Source organism: Liolophura sinensis, chromosome 8 (genome assembly GCF_032854445.1).
Source record: "Liolophura sinensis isolate JHLJ2023 chromosome 8, CUHK_Ljap_v2, whole genome shotgun sequence".
NCBI classification, from domain to species: Eukaryota; Metazoa; Mollusca; class Polyplacophora; order Chitonida; family Chitonidae; genus Liolophura; species Liolophura sinensis.
In genome coordinates this window covers 55,349,907-55,369,898 of record NC_088302.1, presented here as the reverse complement: position 1 = coordinate 55,369,898, position 19,992 = coordinate 55,349,907, and the positions used below count along the sequence as shown (strand labels likewise).

Here is a 19,992-nt window from a genome sequence, read left to right as displayed (position 1 = left end):
CTTCAAATGGCGATAGCTTGGACATGGAATGAATCATAATTCCTGGTGACTGAGAATGTACATGGGGCAGAGGATGAAAGGATGCCTAAAATGTTTGCTCAAAATATTGTTTTACCTGTTATGTGCCAAATCCAGGGAACAATTTCATACATCGATCTTTAATAATGCATAATTTTAAATAATGTATGTTGAACATGTGTTCTTCATTACAAGGTGTCCAAATTGTGGCCACCCAGTGAGTACATGTATGATGTGCAAACAAGTATTACATCACAATTTGAATCTCTGAAACCACTAGCTAAGGATCTGCGCTTGACAGTCCCAATATACACCGCCATACGTATGCTTCACATTTTGAATGAAAAAGCCTGTATCATTACCTTAGTATCGTATGTACATGTACATCAACTAGGTGTAAGTACTGCTAACCTGCTTCTTCTGACTTTTCTGGAAGAATTCATCTGTCATACTCTCTTGATTTGCTCTAAGAGTCACAACAAAAATATGTGCTATCTGGTAATACAGTCTGACTAGTTCTTATAGATTTAGTGCTGCAATGCTGGCATTGCCAAAAGGCTGCTGGGTAACACATTTCAACACCTCAAACCCAATATAACTTACATGTGTACACATGTGAAAGAACCTTAGTTATTCTTCCCCTCTTTCCATTTCTGTTGATATACCAACTCTATGTTATCACACATGAACCCTGTAGTTTATTTGTGACATAGTCATTCTTTGGTTTAGAATAAAACATCTAATTTTTACACAGCCCTATAACAACCGAAACAAAATAACAGCTATTAATTAGCATTACAAAAGCACACAAAAGCAAAAGGTTTACATTTATAAACCTATTATTCCATCAGTTCTGATATTACAAAAGTAAGTTTATCAACATGTATGTTTCAATATTTATTTGATGATGGTGGTCAGGTTGTATCAGTATGCTATGGGCCTTTACAGCATCACCTGTCCACATAGTCCACACATCCTCCTTGCATCTTTTAGTTATGTGTATGCACATATACACCATGACTAGATATTTGTTGGAAGCCTGTAAGACAGCAGACTGTTACCTTCAGTTACAACACATTAACAGTGCAAAACAAAGGCCAGATGAGAGATTCCTACACTACAATCTGTCATCCAAGTCTACTACTTTGGACAGTTAAAATAACACATTCAAACCAACTCTGTCAACTAGCGACAGACCACAGTACATATGATGTTAAGTTGATTTGATCATCAACAATATCATTTCTCTTACACAAAAATCCCTTATCATTTCAGCCTGGTCTTCAATAACACTGCGTTTTCATAATATAATACACATACTTCAACAAATTGTCTAACTTTGGTTTTCAATGATACTTTGTCACAAGCTCCCCTGGTCTTCAACAATGTATTATTTCCCCCAGTCCTTGGTCTTTGGTCTTCCACAATATGCCATTACACTATCAGAAGGCCCCTTGGTCTTCAACAATGTAATATCACCCCCCCCCCCCAGTCCATGGTCTTCAACAATATGCCATTTCACTATAAAAAGGCCCCTTGGTCTTCAACAATGTAATATCACCTCCTCCCCAGTCCATGGTCTTCAACAATATGCCATTTCACTATCAAAAGGCCCCTTGGTCTTCAACAATGTAATATCACCTCCTCCCCCAGTCCATGGTCTTCAACAATATGCCATTTCACTATCAAAAGGCCCCTTGGTCTTCAACAATGTAATATCACCCTCCACCCCCACCCCAGTCCATGGCCTTCAACAATATGCCATTTCACTATCAAAAGGCCCCTTGGTCTTCAACAATGTAATATCACCCTCCACCCCCACCCCAGTCCATGGTCTTCAACAATATACCATTTCACTATCAAAAGGCCCCTTGGTCTTCAACAATGTAATATCACCCTCCACCCCCACCCCAGTCCATGGTCTTCAACAATATACCATTTCACTATCAAAAGGCCCCTTGGTCTTCAACAATGTAATATCACCTCCTCCCCCAGTCCATGGTCTTCAACAATATGCCATTTCACTATCAAAAGGCCCCTTGGTCTTCAACAATGTAATATCACCCTCCACCCCCACCCCAGTCCATGGTCTTCAACAATATGCCATTTCACTATCAAAAGGCCCCTTGGTCTTCAACAATGTAATATCCGCATCCCCCCCCCCTTCCCCCCTTCCCTCTCCCCAGTCCTTGGCCTTCCACAATATGCCATTTCACTATCAAAAGGCCCCTTGGTCTTCAACAATCCATCATTTCAATGACTTTTGTTTTTATCAATAATAGTAACAGTCTTTGACTGTTTACTTGTTTGCTTAACACTGCTCTCAAGTAACATGTATTTCAAGGGCTTTTGTAATGTTCTGAGCGTTAACATATTTATGATGCTCCTTTACCATAACATCATGCCAAGGAGGCCTGGCAGTCCGTCATTAAATATTAATAACACTTCTGCTTGTATCATATCAAGGTACAAGTGCCAAGAGTTACCAAAACTGCCACTGTTTAATTTCTAGGATTGACTAATCTCAGAATTTAACCTTTTTCCCCTGAAAATGATTCTAAGGTAGATGCCCTTGGTCATCCCAATGTCCTCTTGCTTAGTCTTGGGCATACATGTTTCCACAAACATACAGATGTCAATGCAGAGTTTATATTGAATACAAATGTCAAACTAATTACCTATGTACTGGTCAAATGTCCCAATCGCCAGTTGCAAAGTCCACGCTGGAGCATAAATGTGGATGATTGTACCACTGTACATGTGCAAAGTAATGGTATACATGTAAATACACATGACGTACACAAACATGAAAACGGAATGTTTGTTGCTTTTGGAAAGAAAAAAGATCAATGAAGGCTGAACATACAATCTCGAATCTCAAAAGGCTTTATAACCATATTGTGGTTAGCAGAATGCTTTGTATGAATGAATGATCATGGTTTAGTTAATGACACTGGGGCAGTATTGCAGCCTTATTGTCATAGGCAGAATGCTTTGAAGCTTCCCGAAACCCTCTGAATGCTTTTCATGAGGATTTCTGAGACAGTGTTACAAAATGCTCATGTACACAAGCCTACAGTAGTCAACTTTTATGGTAAAGCTGAAGATTTGCACATGATTTATGGCATTTTCTTGTATCTACCTGTAAAGAGCAACAAAAGATGATCACATTTCTTACCTTGAAGAACTGGTACGGGATGTCCGTCTCAGGTGTCATTGGTGGCGGTGTTTGTTGCCACACATCAGGCATGCTTGTTGCCAAGGCGCCCACAGAATCTCCAATGGACGGTGGAAACTCTGGCACTGAGGTGCCTGATCGCAGAGCGCTGGCACTTGGCGGTTCATCCGTGGTGGCACTGTACTTCCTTACTGGCTCCGTGTCTTTGATATAGGACGGGGCAGGGGAGTAGTACCCTCGTCTGTCTCGCTGAAGGACACTTGCAGAACTAGCACTCCTCAGAATGGGCTTCCGAGGCGGCGGAACACTTAACAACAATGTATATGGATGATTTTTTTCAGTGAATGGATACGATCTGTCATGAGATGGTGCAGATGGGGACTTGGTAGAGGAAGGGCTGGCGTACCTACGTTTGGGACGCCCACTGTCTGTCCTGCTAGGGGAGGGACTATGAGAATAGCCACCGTACCTGGTGTGTAGCTCTCTGGGACTGAGAGAGTCCCCAGGGTCATTGCCAGATTCTCTACCTGAAGTCAATGGGTCATGAGAGACTGTGTAAGAAGTGGGTGTCTCAGTCTCCCGCTCTGGAGACACTTCTGTCCCATGTTTTGACAACACATCCTCTGACCTGCATTTGGCTTCATCTTCAGTGACTTTGAACTCTGGTAAGCCAGAGGACTCTCTTTTCTCTTCACCAATGTCGGGAGCACTTTGGGTATGGCTACTTTTTGGAGAATCTGGCAATTCCACACCATCGCGCGCTTTTGCGCCACTTGGATCACTTTTGGATTTCTGTTTTAATGATTTCCCATTCCGTTTTTCAAATTTGTCCGGATCACTCCCATCACTTGTAGCACCCTGCACAACTTCGGAATAAGAGGAGTCAAAATCTGAATCAGCGCCACTGATATGGCTGTCCGTCAGAGACAAATTACTTTCTTGTGGACCTAATTTACTTGGATCTGACAGAAATGCTCTCTCTTGTGCCTTGAGAGAACCTAACCCATTACTGTCAACAGATCCACCTTCGTGAACTGATGTTTTCGTCTGTGGAGGATGTGTCACAAATCGCAAAGACGACGTTTTCTGACCTGTGCCACTGACCCCATTTTCAGTTCTTCTTGAAATTCGTCTAGGCGTCTGTTCGTCCTGTTTGCCAGAATCACCCTGATTTTCATCACCAGCAGCAAGATTAGCAAACATTTCCTGAACCTTCCCTGACATAGCCAAAGACGCAGCTCCTGAGCGCCTCTGCGGACGCTGTGATGCAGGAACTTTGGAATCCACAGACTTAACAGAAGTCTGGTCACCAGACTCCACACCCTCATCCTCAGATAAGTCTCCGCCTTTCTTTGTTACTTTCTCTGAGGAGTCATCGGTGTTGCCTGTGGACTTCGTGTCTTTTGTCTGAGGCATGCCAAGAACACAAGAAGACACGAATGTTTTCTTGTCTTCTTCCTCTTTGTGAGAAATGTCTTCAGGTTGTGCCTCACATAGTGGACTCTCTCTGCCTTCTTCAGTGGTATTACTTTGCTGCCTTTTGTCTCCGTCTGAATCTATCACAGTACTTTTGTCTGAACTCTGTTCCTTGGCATCACCCTCTTCTGTCTCTGAGGTCACTTTGGGATCAGTAGCATGGGGAGTGTCAGGTCTTGTTGTCACAAGCTCAGACATATTTCTGGACTTTTTTGGAAAAACCCTCCTCAATGTACCGAATGCTGAAGTTTGGCTGAAATCTCTTGTGGGAGTTTCACGAGTGCTGGGTTTGCAACTAGAAGCCTCAGTTGGAGGCCGGCCGCTTTTGAGCCTCTCTGTGAGAAGTTTTAAACTGAGACTACGATTGAGCCTGCGGCCAGAGCTTATTCCCACATTGCCCGTGTCAGCAGTGGGGGAGATCAGAGTTGGTGAACCTATGGGTGATGTTGTTGTTGACATAGTTTTAAGGCCTTGCGGTCTTCGTAAACGGCTGTAAGTTTTGATGAAATCGATGTTCTTAAGACTTTCAATATCTTTGTAGAGATCCTTGTAAGTCTCCTGGTCGGATGTGCTGAGAAGAGGGGCAGTATGCGACCTCCTGTAGCTGACACCAGACACACTGGGCTCCTCAGCCTGTGGAGCTGAAGCTGAAGGGAGAGTTACCCTCCGAGATTCAGGGTGGGGCTGTGATTCGCCTTTCACATTGTCAATCAACTTGTCTTCCATTTCTAGAAAGATAATTCCATGGTTCTCTCTTCCCGCTGCCGACCTTCATGAATGTGGAGTTCACATCACAACACAATTGTCAGCTTCTCTTGCAACCTGAAACAACAACAACAAACAGTCAAACCTCCAAGAAAGAAAAACAAAGCTTTTGAACACCTAAATAATAAAACTGGATTAATGGAACATTAAGAACTGCAGTCACATCACTGCGTTCAAACCAAAAGAAAATTTTTAATACAGATCCCAGACACAAAAAATTATATAGAAAAATATTCTTGTAAAAATACATAAGGAGTCAATGGTTACCAGTGACCCCAAGAAGAATGTTTATACCAGTGGTAAATACTATCAAATTAATAATCACAAATAATACAAATGCATGTATCTCAGTTACATTTATTTACGAGCACCAAATCAGTGTATATAATGCCACTTACTAAGAGTTGAACAGGCAACCTTATGGAACAGGATTCTAAGATTCACAATCCTTTTGGGAGTCTCTACCAATGTTCTACAGCGCGTAAAATTGGAGAAGCTTGGTAAACAAGAGATTTTACACCCCATACCAGTAAATCACAAAAAATTTTAGACTACCATCTTGTAATGTCATGGAAATGCCTTAGTCCCACTAACTCTAGCTGATAACAGCACTGTAATGTCATGGCAATGCCTTTGTTCCACTAACACTAGCTGATAACAGCACTGTAATGTCATGACAATGCCTTAGTTCCACTAACTCTAGCTGATAACAGCACTGTAATGTCACGCCAATGCCTTAGTTCCACTAACACTAGCTGATAACAGCACTGTAATGCCATGGCAATGCCTTAGTTCCACTAACACTAGCTGATAACAGCACTGTAATGTCATGGCAATGCCTTTGTTCCACTAACACTAGCTGATAACAGCACTGTAATGTCATGCCAATGCCTTAGTTCCACTAACTCTAGCTGATAACAGCACTGTAATGCCATGGCAATGCCTTTGTTCCAGTAACACTAGCTGATAATAGCTTTGTTCCACTAACAATAGCTGATAGCAGCATTGTAATGCCATGACAATGCCTTAGTTCCAGTAACACTGGCTGATAACAGCACTGTAATCTCATGGCAATGCCTTAGTTCCACTAACACTAGCTGATAACAGCATTGTAATGTCATGACAATGCCTTTGTTCCACTAACACTAGCTGATAACAGCACTGCAATGTCATGGCAATGCCTTTGTTCCACTAACACGAGTTGATAACAGCACTGTAATGTCATGGCAATGCCTTTGTTCCACTAACACTAGCTGATAACAGCATTGTAATGTCATGGCAATGCCTTTGTTCCACTAACACTAGCTGATAACAGCACTGTAATGTCATGCCAATGCCTTAGTTCCACTAACACTAGCTGATAACAGCATTGTAATGTCATGGCAATGCCTTTGTTCCACTAACACTAGCTGATAACAGCACTGTAATGTCATGCCAATGCCTTAGTTCCACTAACACTAGCTGATAACAGCACTGTAATGTCATGCCAATGCCTTAGTTCCACTAACACTAGCTGATAACAGCATGCCAAACGTTGCATGGGCACACACACACTGGCTTTTGCAATTATAAACAATTATCACTACATAAGAGTGTAGACCTACAGGTACAGAGTTATAGATAACTAGGTGACCTATCACAGCAAACTCTACAAGTTCATAATGTGGAATTCTTAATTACACACATAAACACCAACTTGACTTAAATAAGACAGAAGATTCGTTACGAGTTTTAAAGTTGGCAAGGCCTGAAGATAAGGACATAACAGTTCCACTTCTTAGCAAAGGCTCTGGCTCAGGGGTAAGCTTACTATCAAAATATAGATATTTCACATCTGGAAGATATATAAGAAAACACTGCTGAGTGGTGTTTTTTTTTATGACAGCCGAGTGGAATATCACAGGGTGTGATTAGATTAGCACAGATAAATCCACTCTCTGTTCCTGCATGCCATGTAAACTGCTGGTGCATCTTTGTGAAGCCTTATAACTTCCTGACACCTAATATGTGTTCTGGCTGATCGCTCAGACGCTGAGATGATCACACCTGAAAACCTGGGAGAGACATAATTTAACATTTAACATAAATCTCCTCACTTCATTTAATACAGCCAGGTACTCGCTTGCCATACATATTTCCAGGTACATGTAGAGTATATGAAGTAAATGATAGAACACACCTGGTATTGCATGATCGTAACAGATGAAGGCATTATCCTGTATGACAACTTGTAAATGGCTTTTCAGGATCCAGCAAGCTTTGTGTGATTACTGATCTACAGTTACATGGACCAGACTGAGGGCCAGCACAATCAGCAAAGATTTTCTCCGCAATTACCATATGCACAGATACAGCAATGTTTTCTACTGATAGGGGCTTGTGGAGGACACATCACACATATGTACATGCATACTTTAAATGAGGTAAATTGAACTTCAAATATAAAATGTACATACATGTGATAAAACCGGTGACGTAATAAAAATGCTGTTGACAAATCAATTCTTCGTGGTCCTCGGAAATACTAGATCAGAAAAATTACGAATATTAAGAATTATGGAGTTTGATAAGATCACATCCATCCTTTGTACATTAGTATTGGGTATTATAGTCTATTTCTTTTAGAGAGCCGCCTATATTCAGTTGTCTGTAAACTCAGTCATACTGGCTACCAAAATTGCCTTTAGCCAGTGAAACTTAACAACCCAAGCTCTACACATTGACATGCTGAACTTCCATATTATTATCAGGAAAATGCAGTTAGAATACTTTTTCTAATTCATAATGTTAAACTCCAAAAGCTTAGTTTCGGCACCAAGAGCTCACTGCCTCGGGTGACATCATAATTAATCAAAAGCAAGTAGCATGCTGGACAATGGGCGTGGACAATGATTTGTTTTACAATGGCTGCACCAACAAGTGGTTAGAGCAAACTCCTAAGACAGCCTATATCACTGTCTCTGCAAATAGACTACATGTACATTCTTTAATTTCTTAACATCCACCTCTAAATCCATGCCGCCGTAAGATCAAGCACTACAAAAGACAAAATGAAATTCATTTATTAAGGTTATATCATACTAAAACGCATAAATAATTTCAAATATGGCAGTGTCAGTAACAGGGTTACCAATTGAGTTGATAGCCGTTTAGGTAACTGGTGTCGCCCTCGATCAAAACATGATGAACTCCGCCCAATATCCAGCATGCCACTGGTTTTTTAATAATTGTGACGCCACCCGAGGCAATGGGTTCTTGCTGTCAAAACCGAACTTATGGACTTCAACATTGTGAATTTGACTTCATTTTCCTTGCAAGAATATAGCCTTCCAAGATATCCATGTGTAGAGCTTGTGTTGTTACGTGTCACTGACTAATGACAATTTCGGTGGTGAGTATGACTGATATCACAGACAGCTTGATACAGGCAACTCACTACAAGAAGTAGACTATACCACAGCTCAAGACATTATAGCACACATATCCAGAAATCCAAATGTCTGCACAAATAATGTTCTAAACAATCAAGTAAACCTCTCAGTGTCAAGGACAACAGCAGTGGAGTAACTTCATGCCTTATAGTCTTTGCATGTAGTACCAGGGATCTTCTGCACAATAGTCTAGTAGGACTGTGACAAAAAGTTTGATCTCGTCTGACAGAGAGTGGCATTTCCTGTGTGAAATGTATACGCCCTCTATTCACAATGGTGCAGGGGTTATTGCAGCAAGCATGTGTTACATGGAGCATACATCTGTTCGGCACAGCGGTGGCACTACCTTAGTGAGAGGACTGACCACAAATTTACCTCATAAACATGTTGGCCTCCATACCATGAAGTGTATGGCAAAGTATATGTAGTACTGAAATCAAACACGTATATTCAGATACTATCAAGTGTGACATTCAGATGTTATCAACTGTCTTATCTGCATGTTAAGTGGTACTTGACTTTATATCTGCCATCAATTATTTTCTGAATAATGATGAAAACTGCTGACAAGTAAGTGCACTAAACTCTGCCATGAAATGCAGTCATTTTCTCTTTAATGGTGATAAATTCCCTGTAATCAAGACATTTTTATTCGTAACATGGTAGGGAGGTTAACAAATAGAGAAACCCAGGCAGGGCCCAGGAGAAACCACAATATCTCGAAGCTAAGGGCAAACCACTAAGAGCTGGATTTGAACTTACAACTTGAGATTTAAACATGTGCTGATCAAGCCCTTTCTACAGAAGTGCAGACAGGTGAACGTCTCTGTTACAGTGAGGTACATATGCACTAAGTTGTCAGTTACCGAATGCTTAATATATACACATATAAAACTTAATGGAGCTCCATAATGCAAAATGTTTCAGGAGATACAGTTTAATGTAACAAATCATTAGTGATTATTACATTTAATGAGGGGCAACAAGGCCATCAGCCCCATGCTACAGCAGTCTATTCTGTTTTGTCCAACTATAATATGCCAAACTGTGATTCTCAAACCAATAGTTACAGTCTAGATCTAACTGAATTATAACCTTGATAAAGGCTTTCAGGAAACTTGTTACTTCTTTACAGCCACACTTCTCCCCTCTCTGCACCCCTCCCCCACCCCCCGATAACTTTATATATAGATGTAAATATACCTGTAATGCACAAACAGTTTTTCGTAAAGCTTTTTGACATGTGGAATGTTAGATTATTTTGCTTTCAAAGACAAATGTGTATCTTAAGATACTCCCACATGTCTGAATATCAGAGCTCTGTCGGCTTAAATTTCAATGTTCAATATGTTCACTATGTCCAAGACTTCCCTTGGCAGGTCTGACACTAAATGGTCGATACAAGAAACGAAAACTCCCCGAACAAAGCACATCGACAGTAGTCAGTTTCGAACTCTGCATCAGCATTTATCCTGAAGATATGAAGAAGTTTGTAATTTTGACACTGGACAGTATAGTATACCCACGGTGTAGTGTTGCTGCTCCCATCATGGTCGATCGGTCGGTTGGCTGGGGGCTCCTTCCCTGACTCTTGTACAGCACTGATACAAACCACGGCAGGCTCTGGCAAGCGGCCCCTAACCCTGAGCCAAACGCAGAAACACAGCCAAGCGAAAAACTTTGAAGAGTTGTTTTTGAGATTGAAGTTCACCCGAGAATTGGACGCCTGAAGTTTAGATTATCACCCAGATCAATGCATATACTCTTCCTAAACGAAATATTAACAGTTGCTGTGTCGTTCACAGCATATTTCCTGTTGATTTTCAGCAGAGTTCTTGTTCACCAACTCTGAAACGTCGAAAAGCTAGTCGCCATTTTGGAGGGTCTCTACCCAGCAGCTTATCATTTGAGTTTGAAGAGAAGTAGGCCCTTTAAAATCCGTATCATTTCCGTTTAATGAAGCTTACAGACGTAAATTTATGTGTCAAATAGTAAGCTTGAAGTAAATTTTGAAAAAAGTTACGACGAACTTACTCAGTTTTATTACCGGTAATTATAACTTTCAGCACAAGGGTGCCTCTAGAGCCTCAAAAGCGCAACCCTGTCTTGAGCAGAGCCCAAACTCTCTGCATTCAGTAAAGAGGCGAAGATGAGCGTTCTGTATTGGTACAGCTCGCCTCCCAAATTTGATAGCTTAGCGCTGTGAATGCAAAGCTTGTAAAATAGTGTTACCTGCACAGATACTGCCCCACAGCCATATGTAGAAGATATATACAGATTTCCAACACGTGATATAGGAGCAATTTTTACGGCAAATTGCTACATATAGAAATATGATGGCTATTGAGATAACTTCATTCACATACACGTGTCAGCATCCAGAATGATGAATGAAAGGTGTACCCACATACCAGGCTAATGTTTCCTCTGAAACTTGGACTGATTAAATTCTTCAGTTAAAGCTGGTGAGCAAAATATGTCCATTACAACGACATGTGAAACAAATTAAACAAATAAACCAAGGATAAATATCGCTATATTAAAATAACAATTAAAAAGCCCTACATACACCTAGGCTACTAACGCGTGAAGATGTAATTTGATTTCTGTTAAAACACACTGCGTCTCAGTTAAGAAACTTTCACCACAGTGTGGTTCGTGGGGTGCGCAGGGTCAGAGTTTTATCTGTGTAACGGTGAGTGAGTCAGTGAGTGATTGGGGTTTAACGTCGTATCTGTATAACAGTCAGGTTGGGTAACAAATTATAACGGCCATCATGTACTTGTCGAATGACCAGAGAAGATCGATTGTTTATTTATTTTATTTATTTGATTGGTGTTTTACGCCGTACTCAAGAATATTTCACTTATACGACGGCGGCCAGCATTATGGTGGGAGGAAACCAGGCAGAGCCCGGGGGAAACTCACGACCATCCGCAGGTTGCTGGAGACCTTCCCACTTACGGCCGGAGAGTAAGCCAGCATGAGCTGGACTTGAACTCACAGCGACTGCATTGGTGAGAGGCTTCTGGGTCATTGCGCTGCGCTAGCGCGCTAACCAACTGAGGAGAAGATCGAGTCAACGTCCATTTTCACCTGTATACGCCCAAAATGTAGTCTGTTTTCTGAGTGATGCCTAAATGCATTCTGTCATAATAATATACAGTGTCATTAACACAATATCCTGTTAGTTTAATACAATCTTTGACTTATTTATTTATCTGATTGGTGTTTTACGCCGTAGGCCCTACTCCAGAACATTTCCCTTATATGACAGCGCGGCCAGCATTATAGTGGAATGAATCCGGGCAGAGCCAAAGGAATACAGACTTCGCGTTAATTAATAGAATATGAGCACTGTATTTCAGACAACATACTTTTTGTTAAATTTAACAGATTATTACGGTATTACTTTTATAACCCGCGGATGATGGTGGGCTCCCCCGAGATCTGCCCGGTTTCCTCAGACCATAACGTTGGCCGCCACTGTCTATGTAAGTTATATATTCTTGAGTATGGCGTAAAACACTACTCAAATAAATAAGTAAATAAATAACTATTACTTTTATTTTGATGAATATAGCACAGTATAGGAGATGGCTATACTATAATGACTCACAAAGAAGACGTATAGCTATATATGGGGCCCGTTCTCTCCTGTGAAGTGTGCATGTGACGGTGTGCAACTATGGTATAATAATGTTGGACCCATTTTCGCCCCTTTAAGTACAGTTTACCTGGGCCAGCTTGTGGGACCCATAGTCGAAAAGTATGATCCACTTGGCATGCGAATGGGGCTTCATGGGGGAAGAAACAGGACCCACTTATTCGTATTGTTATGTTGTTTTTTTTTTTTTACATACGTTACATCGCCTCGCCACTTCCAAGAAACAAAACAAAAAATAAAAAGATTACGAGAAAACATGAGACCCCATGACAGCCTCTGCATGGCTATAACCTTAGGTCCTCCTCAGGACTGACCTCAGGTCTTCCTCACGGGTTGTGACCGCAGAACTTCCTCACATGGAATGTATGGCATTCCCCCCCTTGGACATTTTCCCCTCCGGACACCCCCTCCCCCCGACATTTCCCCTCCGGACACCCCCCCCCCCCCCCCGACATTTCCCCTCCTGGACATTTTCCCCTCCGGACACCCCCCCCCCCCCGACATTTCCCCTCCTGGACATTTTCCCCTCCGGACATCCCTCTCCCCCCGACATTTCCCCTCCTGGACATTTTCCCCTCCGGACATTTTCGCCTCCCCATATGCGAATAAAATCTTCTGTGGTCAGTCTTCCATTATCCATAGTCAAGGGTGGATCTTAATCATTAAAACATTTACAACATTTACAAACTGGAAAGTTTGGCAAAAATTGCAGCAGTTTTTTTTTTTCATGTGTGGCGTTCAATTTAATTAAATCAACACTTTGTAAGACAATAAGTCTGTACAACGGAGGCCTTATGCGGGAAAAGGACAGTAGACAAAATAAACGGAAAGTTTATTCATGATAAATAGATGTTTTATTATTTGCAACAACAAGCAATGTAAATAAAATGACTGTAGCCAGTGTTCCTGGCTTATGGGTTAATCCATTGACAGAGAACTGATTAGCATATAGTAAGTGTAACGATTAATGACTTGTCACTGCTTACTCCAAATTCTAGAGAACACAGGTCTATTCATTAGGCTTTTATCACAATACTGTTTTGTTTCTTCTGTCGACTGTTATTTTCTCACTTTTATTTTCACTGTACAGTTTCATTTAATAGTTTTATATACCATAAACATGCATATCTTCCTTCCATAAGAGGACACCCAGCATTATTATGGGAAGTTCCACTTTGATTATCAAGATAATATCTTCAACATATAAAGACAACTAACTGAATTTTCTAAATATATAGAAATAAAAAAACCCGACTGTTTTGACCCCCTGACAGGCTACAGAGGACTTAAAATCTTCACCATATGAAGACAAAGAAAAGATTTTTTCAGATTACGTAAAAAAATTGCTTATTTTAACCCGATGGGTCTCCTCAAGACACCTCATTTAGAAAATCATATTTATATTTCCCACTGATCATATATACATGTAGATATATAAGGAGGGGAAAATGTCCACTAAGGGGAAAATACCCAGAGGGGAAAATGTCGGGGGTGGGGGTGAATGTTCGGCGGGGAAAATTTCCAGGGGGAGGGGAAATGTCCATACCCCACTTAGATGATATGACCTCGTGACCTCTTCCGCTATAAGGTGTGTGACCCCATGCAGGACCTCCTCACAGACTAAGCCAAAAAATTTATATAACTGGCTGCATATGCGACATACGTCAGGTCGCCCTCACGCATATCGCGGATGTGACCCGAAAGCAACATCCCGAGATGTGACCTCATGTCCTCCTCACGGGATCTGACCCCAGGTCCTCCTCACGGTACCACCTATAGATTCACTAGAAACTCTACCAGCCTCGATTCTCAACATTTCTGGACAAGTGAGGATTTGAGTCATTTCTGAACAGCCTTGCATGTTAATATGAGAGACTAATTATAATAGCAATCTATGATTGTTTAAGGATAAAGTTGAGGGTGTCTTGAGATCTTTTAACTGAGAAGATTCCAAACTTCAGAGGATGTTCTTTTTTGCAGCACAATGACCCAGAAATGTACGTCTCACCAATGCAGTGGCTGTGAGTTCAAGTCCAGCCCATGCTGACTTCCTTTCCGGTCGTACATGGAAAGGTTCGCTAGTAACCTGCAGATAGTCATGGGGTATTCCTCTCACCATAATTCTGGCCGCTCTCGTGTAAGTGAAATATTCTTGAGTACGGCTTAAAACTCAATAATTCACTTAATCGGCTGTTATACCAGCGTGGAATTTGCCGCCTTCGGCAAATTCCGACTCGGAGGCGGCTCCGCTCAGATCCTGAATTGATGGCCGTTTCGTTTACATTGACAAGATAATTGTCGGTAGATTTATAACGTTTTATCCGCAACTCCCACGTGCCACGTCGGGTGTTAATATGGCCATGAGCGGGCAACTGCCGATTTGCGTTTACATGAACGAAAACGGCGCCCTAAATCGCGTCGTTCTAACTGACGCCATTAAAAATTAATTTTCTTAGTATAGATCACCTTTTTTCCGCTGATATAAACTTCCGAGTCGGCCTCACGCCACCAATCTTCCCTAATGTAACCGCGGTTTATTGTAACCAATCGTTTGGAACGTCGACAATTCATTGTTTAGCTCCATATTCAATAATTTTCCCCTTATAAGATGACGGCCATTTTAATGAATTGGGAAATGGGAATGCAGTGACTTTGGGCAAGTTGCTGGTGGACTTTCCCAACTGCATGTGACGTGCAGATATGTACACAATATTGGTGGCAGACAAATGATCTTCAACGAATATTATGGAACAGCCACAGGAGCGTCGCTGGAGGATTAGTGTCACGACGATCTCATATATGAATACTGCATGATTTCACTATGTCGCCTAACATACTTTGCGTCTCTCTAACACCATTGAAAACTGTTGACTGCTCCTTTTGGCATGATTCCGCCCTATTTTCGTACTTTATATATTTTCTTAATTCATGGTGGTTTGTGTTATACGTCGTTTAGGGAATTGTCCTTCAGACTATCGACCTGGAACATCCTTACTGGTTGACGAACAATAAGCGTTGTTGTATCTAAAAATTCTCGGTCCAAGGTCACCTCGACAAGGTCATCAGTGTGCCCTGTTAAAGAATATAGACAAGACGTGCACTCATGTGGGGGAATTAGTTTTGATTCATTGAAGAATGGAACCATTTTTTGATGCTGCTTGCGATTTAAAACGATCTTTCAGTTTCAATCTCAAGTCCAACATTGGTATACCACTCTTATATACCATGCATGAGTGGACGATCCACGTCGATATTAGCACGAATTTCCATGACAACGTTGATCTAGGGAGTGTCTTATTATGTTATATTGTCATTAAGTTTATCTTGAGCGGAATTGTTTTTTAACGACTCTTTACCAGATGTTAGACAGGATACAAATCCATATTTTACATTGTAAATGAATGTGTGCATATGCACTGAAAAATTGATATCAGTGTAGCATTTATTTCATTTCATGCAAGGCTTCCTTTACTCAACCCATAGAGGTATACACATACACACACACACACACACACACACACACACACACACACACATATCCATGCATAGAAGAGTTTTGTCCCCTTTGTTGTGCACGTTGGTTGAGCATGGTGGTGGTGGTGTGTGTGTGTGTGTGAGTGTGTGTGTGCTTAAGGGTTGAGCATAGGAAGCTTGGCATGAAATGAAATAAATGCTACATTGATATCAGCTTTATTCACCTTTGATGACGTCCATATTAGCCATCCCATTGTCACTTGGTCTTCATTTCAGTAGCTGCTGTTTCATTTGAGCGCATCACTTGGACCCAAGCTGGCTGATCCTCTATCGAAACAACAATTAAGTGAAAAGTTTCACTGTATAATACTCTTTATATAGGGCTATCCGAAAAACAGGGTTATCTATAGTCTATGCTGCATGGGGAAAAGTTAATTTCTGGGATCTAGGCGTCGAAATATTCGTACCTTTCATCATCATGCCAAGCTGATGTCCCGGATTAATAATGACCAATTTTCAAACCAGCTAATATTACTACAAATCACCAAATATATGTGTAAAGTGAGAAACTAGAATGAATTCATAAGAAGAGAAGCCGGTTTCCAGTTTACAGTGATGTCGGGTAAACCTGGTTTATTTACAAAGGTCTAATCTGAGATGTGTCCGTGTAGTGCTGCGCATAAGCTGACAACGTTTGAAAATTGTATAACGGATGCATGGCTGAGCTAAGAGGATGAAAATGGTACTTATATATGTCCAGTGTACTTTGGGGTGTTTCATTTTCATTTGAGCGGTAACTCTGTTTCTAACACCTGCCATCGGACTCCTGTGTCTTTGCACTGGCTTATGCAAGTCGTCATCGAATGGCACATTGAATGGCGTGTTATATTAGAGAGACAATAGTGTCAAGGCTCATGTTTGCAAGTAGACAGCAGGACTTCCACTCATAATTCGTGAGGATCCACCTGTCCATAAATCTATTTCATGTACATCGTTAACTGCTTTTAACTGGAAATATCGGAGCTTACGTTGGCTGAAATTAAAATTAAAAAACCGGCATTTGTTACAGAAGAAGTTATTAACATTAACATTTAAAATGCAAAACTCTTACAAAGCCATCGGTTCAGTGAAGTTTTCATTAGTCAGTCTACACCCTTGGCAAAACAGCAGCTTGTATCGCCGAAGTATGACATCCAGGATTCTGAAGCTTTTGACAGCTTAATTTCGTGAGTTATTATTTTTGTTTTCTGTCAGAGAACCCATCATTTAAGAAGTTTGTTTCGGATCGGAATGGCTACAAAACTTGATTATAGTAAGCGACGTCCAAGCAACGTTCAGGCCGTTAACAATATTTAACATCAAATGTTCCACACACAAAAATAGCATCACAATCTTTTAGAGGGCACTCCAAGAGCGTGAACCTTAGTCACAACCGAATGTACACCAAGTCCCCATACAGGCAATTAGACAATATTGGCTATATACTACGCATTTGTGTCTCGCAATGGTGACGAATATAGTTTAAAAGGATACCCAGTCGCCACCAAAAATCTTCAGATTGGTCCTTGTGCCAAACCCTGCACAAACTGTGCACAACACTTCATCAAAATCGGCCAATGACATTTTTCGTACATAAAGTTGCTGACATTAGAGAGACAGACATGTAACAAGACTGAAAATTTTTGTTAAACCATCGATGGGTCCAGATTCACGTCTGTATCAAACCAAAAAGTTGTGAATTCGTGATTGCATTAAGGTCAGTCTGCATGAATTCAGTTTCATCAAATCAGCGCATACCTTGACTTGACGATATCTGGATGCAGCCTCGGTTGGAAAAAAATTAGCACCAAAATGAAATGTATATAGGGGTTTAAGCTCCATCTTCAAGAGATGGACAAATTTCGGCCCAACTCAGTGGGTAACTTGCTGACATGGTTAAGCATTGCTAAACGTTCCCTGCGTGGATTTAAAAGAAACTACAGACGGTGCATATGGCACATCTTACCTGTAAAACAACAATTTCACATCATGTCGACGGGATAGGTTCAGATTTGTAGAATACATTAAAAGACCATGTGTTCATGTTTATATGATTTCATTCAAGGTATTACAAGTTATTTCCTCATTAACACAGTGTAAGAATATTCCATTAAAAGATATTCAATCCAATTTACTGGATTTGACGCATCCGACATAACATATACATGCATGTGTCTATCTGGCATCGTTGGAAACTGTTGACAAATTACTATTTCCAGGTTTAACTATCTTCCGATCAAAATATACATATGTATAATTTTAAAAGATTGTAATGATAAGTTTTATTAAATTAATAATGAAACTGGCCTTTAAATCTCTAGCACTCCGATCTGATTCATGAATGTGTCTAATGTTAAATGCTCTATAAGTCTTTTTCCTTGTGTTGAATACAATAACCATGTACGTTGGATATACCGTGTGAAAAGTTGCAAGCAGCGCAAATGTGATACATATTTTGACTTATATGGGTAAAAACAAGCATGATGCCAAATTCAATTGAATACACATTAAAGGTAAAGACAACACTAAAATAAAGTATGCATCAGATGACATGCACATCATTAAACATCGTATATGAAAATCGTAGTTCCATTTGTATTTTTAGAATTGTCCTAAGCGAGTGAAATAGTTTTAAAACAGCATCAGGGCCCAGTTTCACAAAGATCATGTCATACATGCACGATAATAGCACATATAGAACTATGGTACGGTAACAGTGATATACAAAATAATGTATACGACAAATATTCGATAAAAAAAATGTCGTATACGCCGCTTTGTGAAACTGGGTTCAGATTCTTCGGTGGTATCAGTGACGTCACATCTATATTTTTGGCTTGAAGTAGTTCGTTTCACGTTCCATTCGGCGAGTGCTTTCATACATCTATAGGCCTGTGCATATAGGGCCTATGAATTCTGCGTGGTGAAATGCATTTGATTAGGTTGAAAAACAAATCGAATTAAACATGCAATGGCAGTGTTTAATGGTCTGTAATCTTACTTATATACTTCACGTTAATTCGTGTTTTCTTTAGTTTAAATGTACGCACCTGAAACATTCGCCACATCTTGCCGGCATCGCTGAAAACTTTAGTGACTGTACATTAATCCGCTTTAACCCGCTACGGTAGGTACTTTATATCATAATTACTTCCTCGGTTCGTATGTGGTTTGTGTTGAACGATGTTTTGGAAATTTGTCTTGTGATTATTGGTCGGAAAAGTCCACTGCGATTAGCGTGCGAATGTCTATATTTCCACGCCAACAGACACATGTATACATCTAGTCCTACTGATTGCTAGATAGAGATAGCGCACCATGCAATCTTCAAAGAACCACTTGTCTAAGTGCATAGAAAACTGTTGATCTTACAAGGCTCCGTGGCAAAAATGGTCAAAGGAAACCATACCATTCAAACTGCCTTAAAAATACATTTAAAAATAAATGAAAGTATATATTACACAAAGTTTTCATTTGTCCGTAGGGTGAATCTCCGGTAGAGGCCTACGTTGTTTTAGATTTCTTCCCTTTTGCTGAGCTAGGGATTCATCTGTTTTAAAATAATTTAAATTTAAATTTAAAATATTTAGTTTCAATTGTTGCTTATGACCAAAACGATCTTCGCATTCCGCCCCTCAGCTTGAAACCCAGCTGCTTAGACCTGAGGGTGCAAGGGAATAGGGTAATTGTAAACAGACTCGTCTCTTTACTACCCTCACGCTTACAATTATTTCAGCAAGGTACGCGCTCGGCTCTTTTCTCTTATTTAATTTACTTCAGCAACGATAAGTTAGAGCCCATGTTTTATGTTTTTCTTTCACACCCAGGTGAAATTCATGTAATATAGTTTTCAAAACAGCTATCCTCGAATCAAGCCGACGAGAAATCTGTTGTCGAGGGCATATGGGAACATGGTGGTTGCGTTTGCGCCACTGCGTGTAACA

The 19,992-nt window shown here is 40.6% G+C and overlaps 1 protein-coding gene across 3 annotated transcripts in view; it reads right to left on the bottom strand.

Moving 5' to 3' along the window:
* The window catches only part of LOC135472733 (rho guanine nucleotide exchange factor 17-like), a 50,369-nt gene extending 39,641 nt beyond the window's left edge, over positions 1-10,728 (bottom strand). The window contains exons 1-2 of one of the 3 annotated variants that reach the window (XM_064752386.1): positions 10,395-10,728; positions 3,197-5,494 (exon numbers count right to left, since the gene is read on the bottom strand). In XM_064752386.1, the coding sequence (XP_064608456.1) occupies positions 3,197-5,398 (2,202 nt within the window). In that variant the 5' untranslated portion in view covers positions 5,399-5,494; positions 10,395-10,728. Of the gene's footprint in view, positions 1-3,196; positions 5,495-5,835; positions 5,893-10,071; positions 10,149-10,394 lie in introns of those variants that run through there. The other 2 variants (XM_064752387.1, XM_064752388.1) reach the window with 2 other exon arrangements.
* Positions 10,729-19,992: the final 9,264 nt, after the last annotated feature.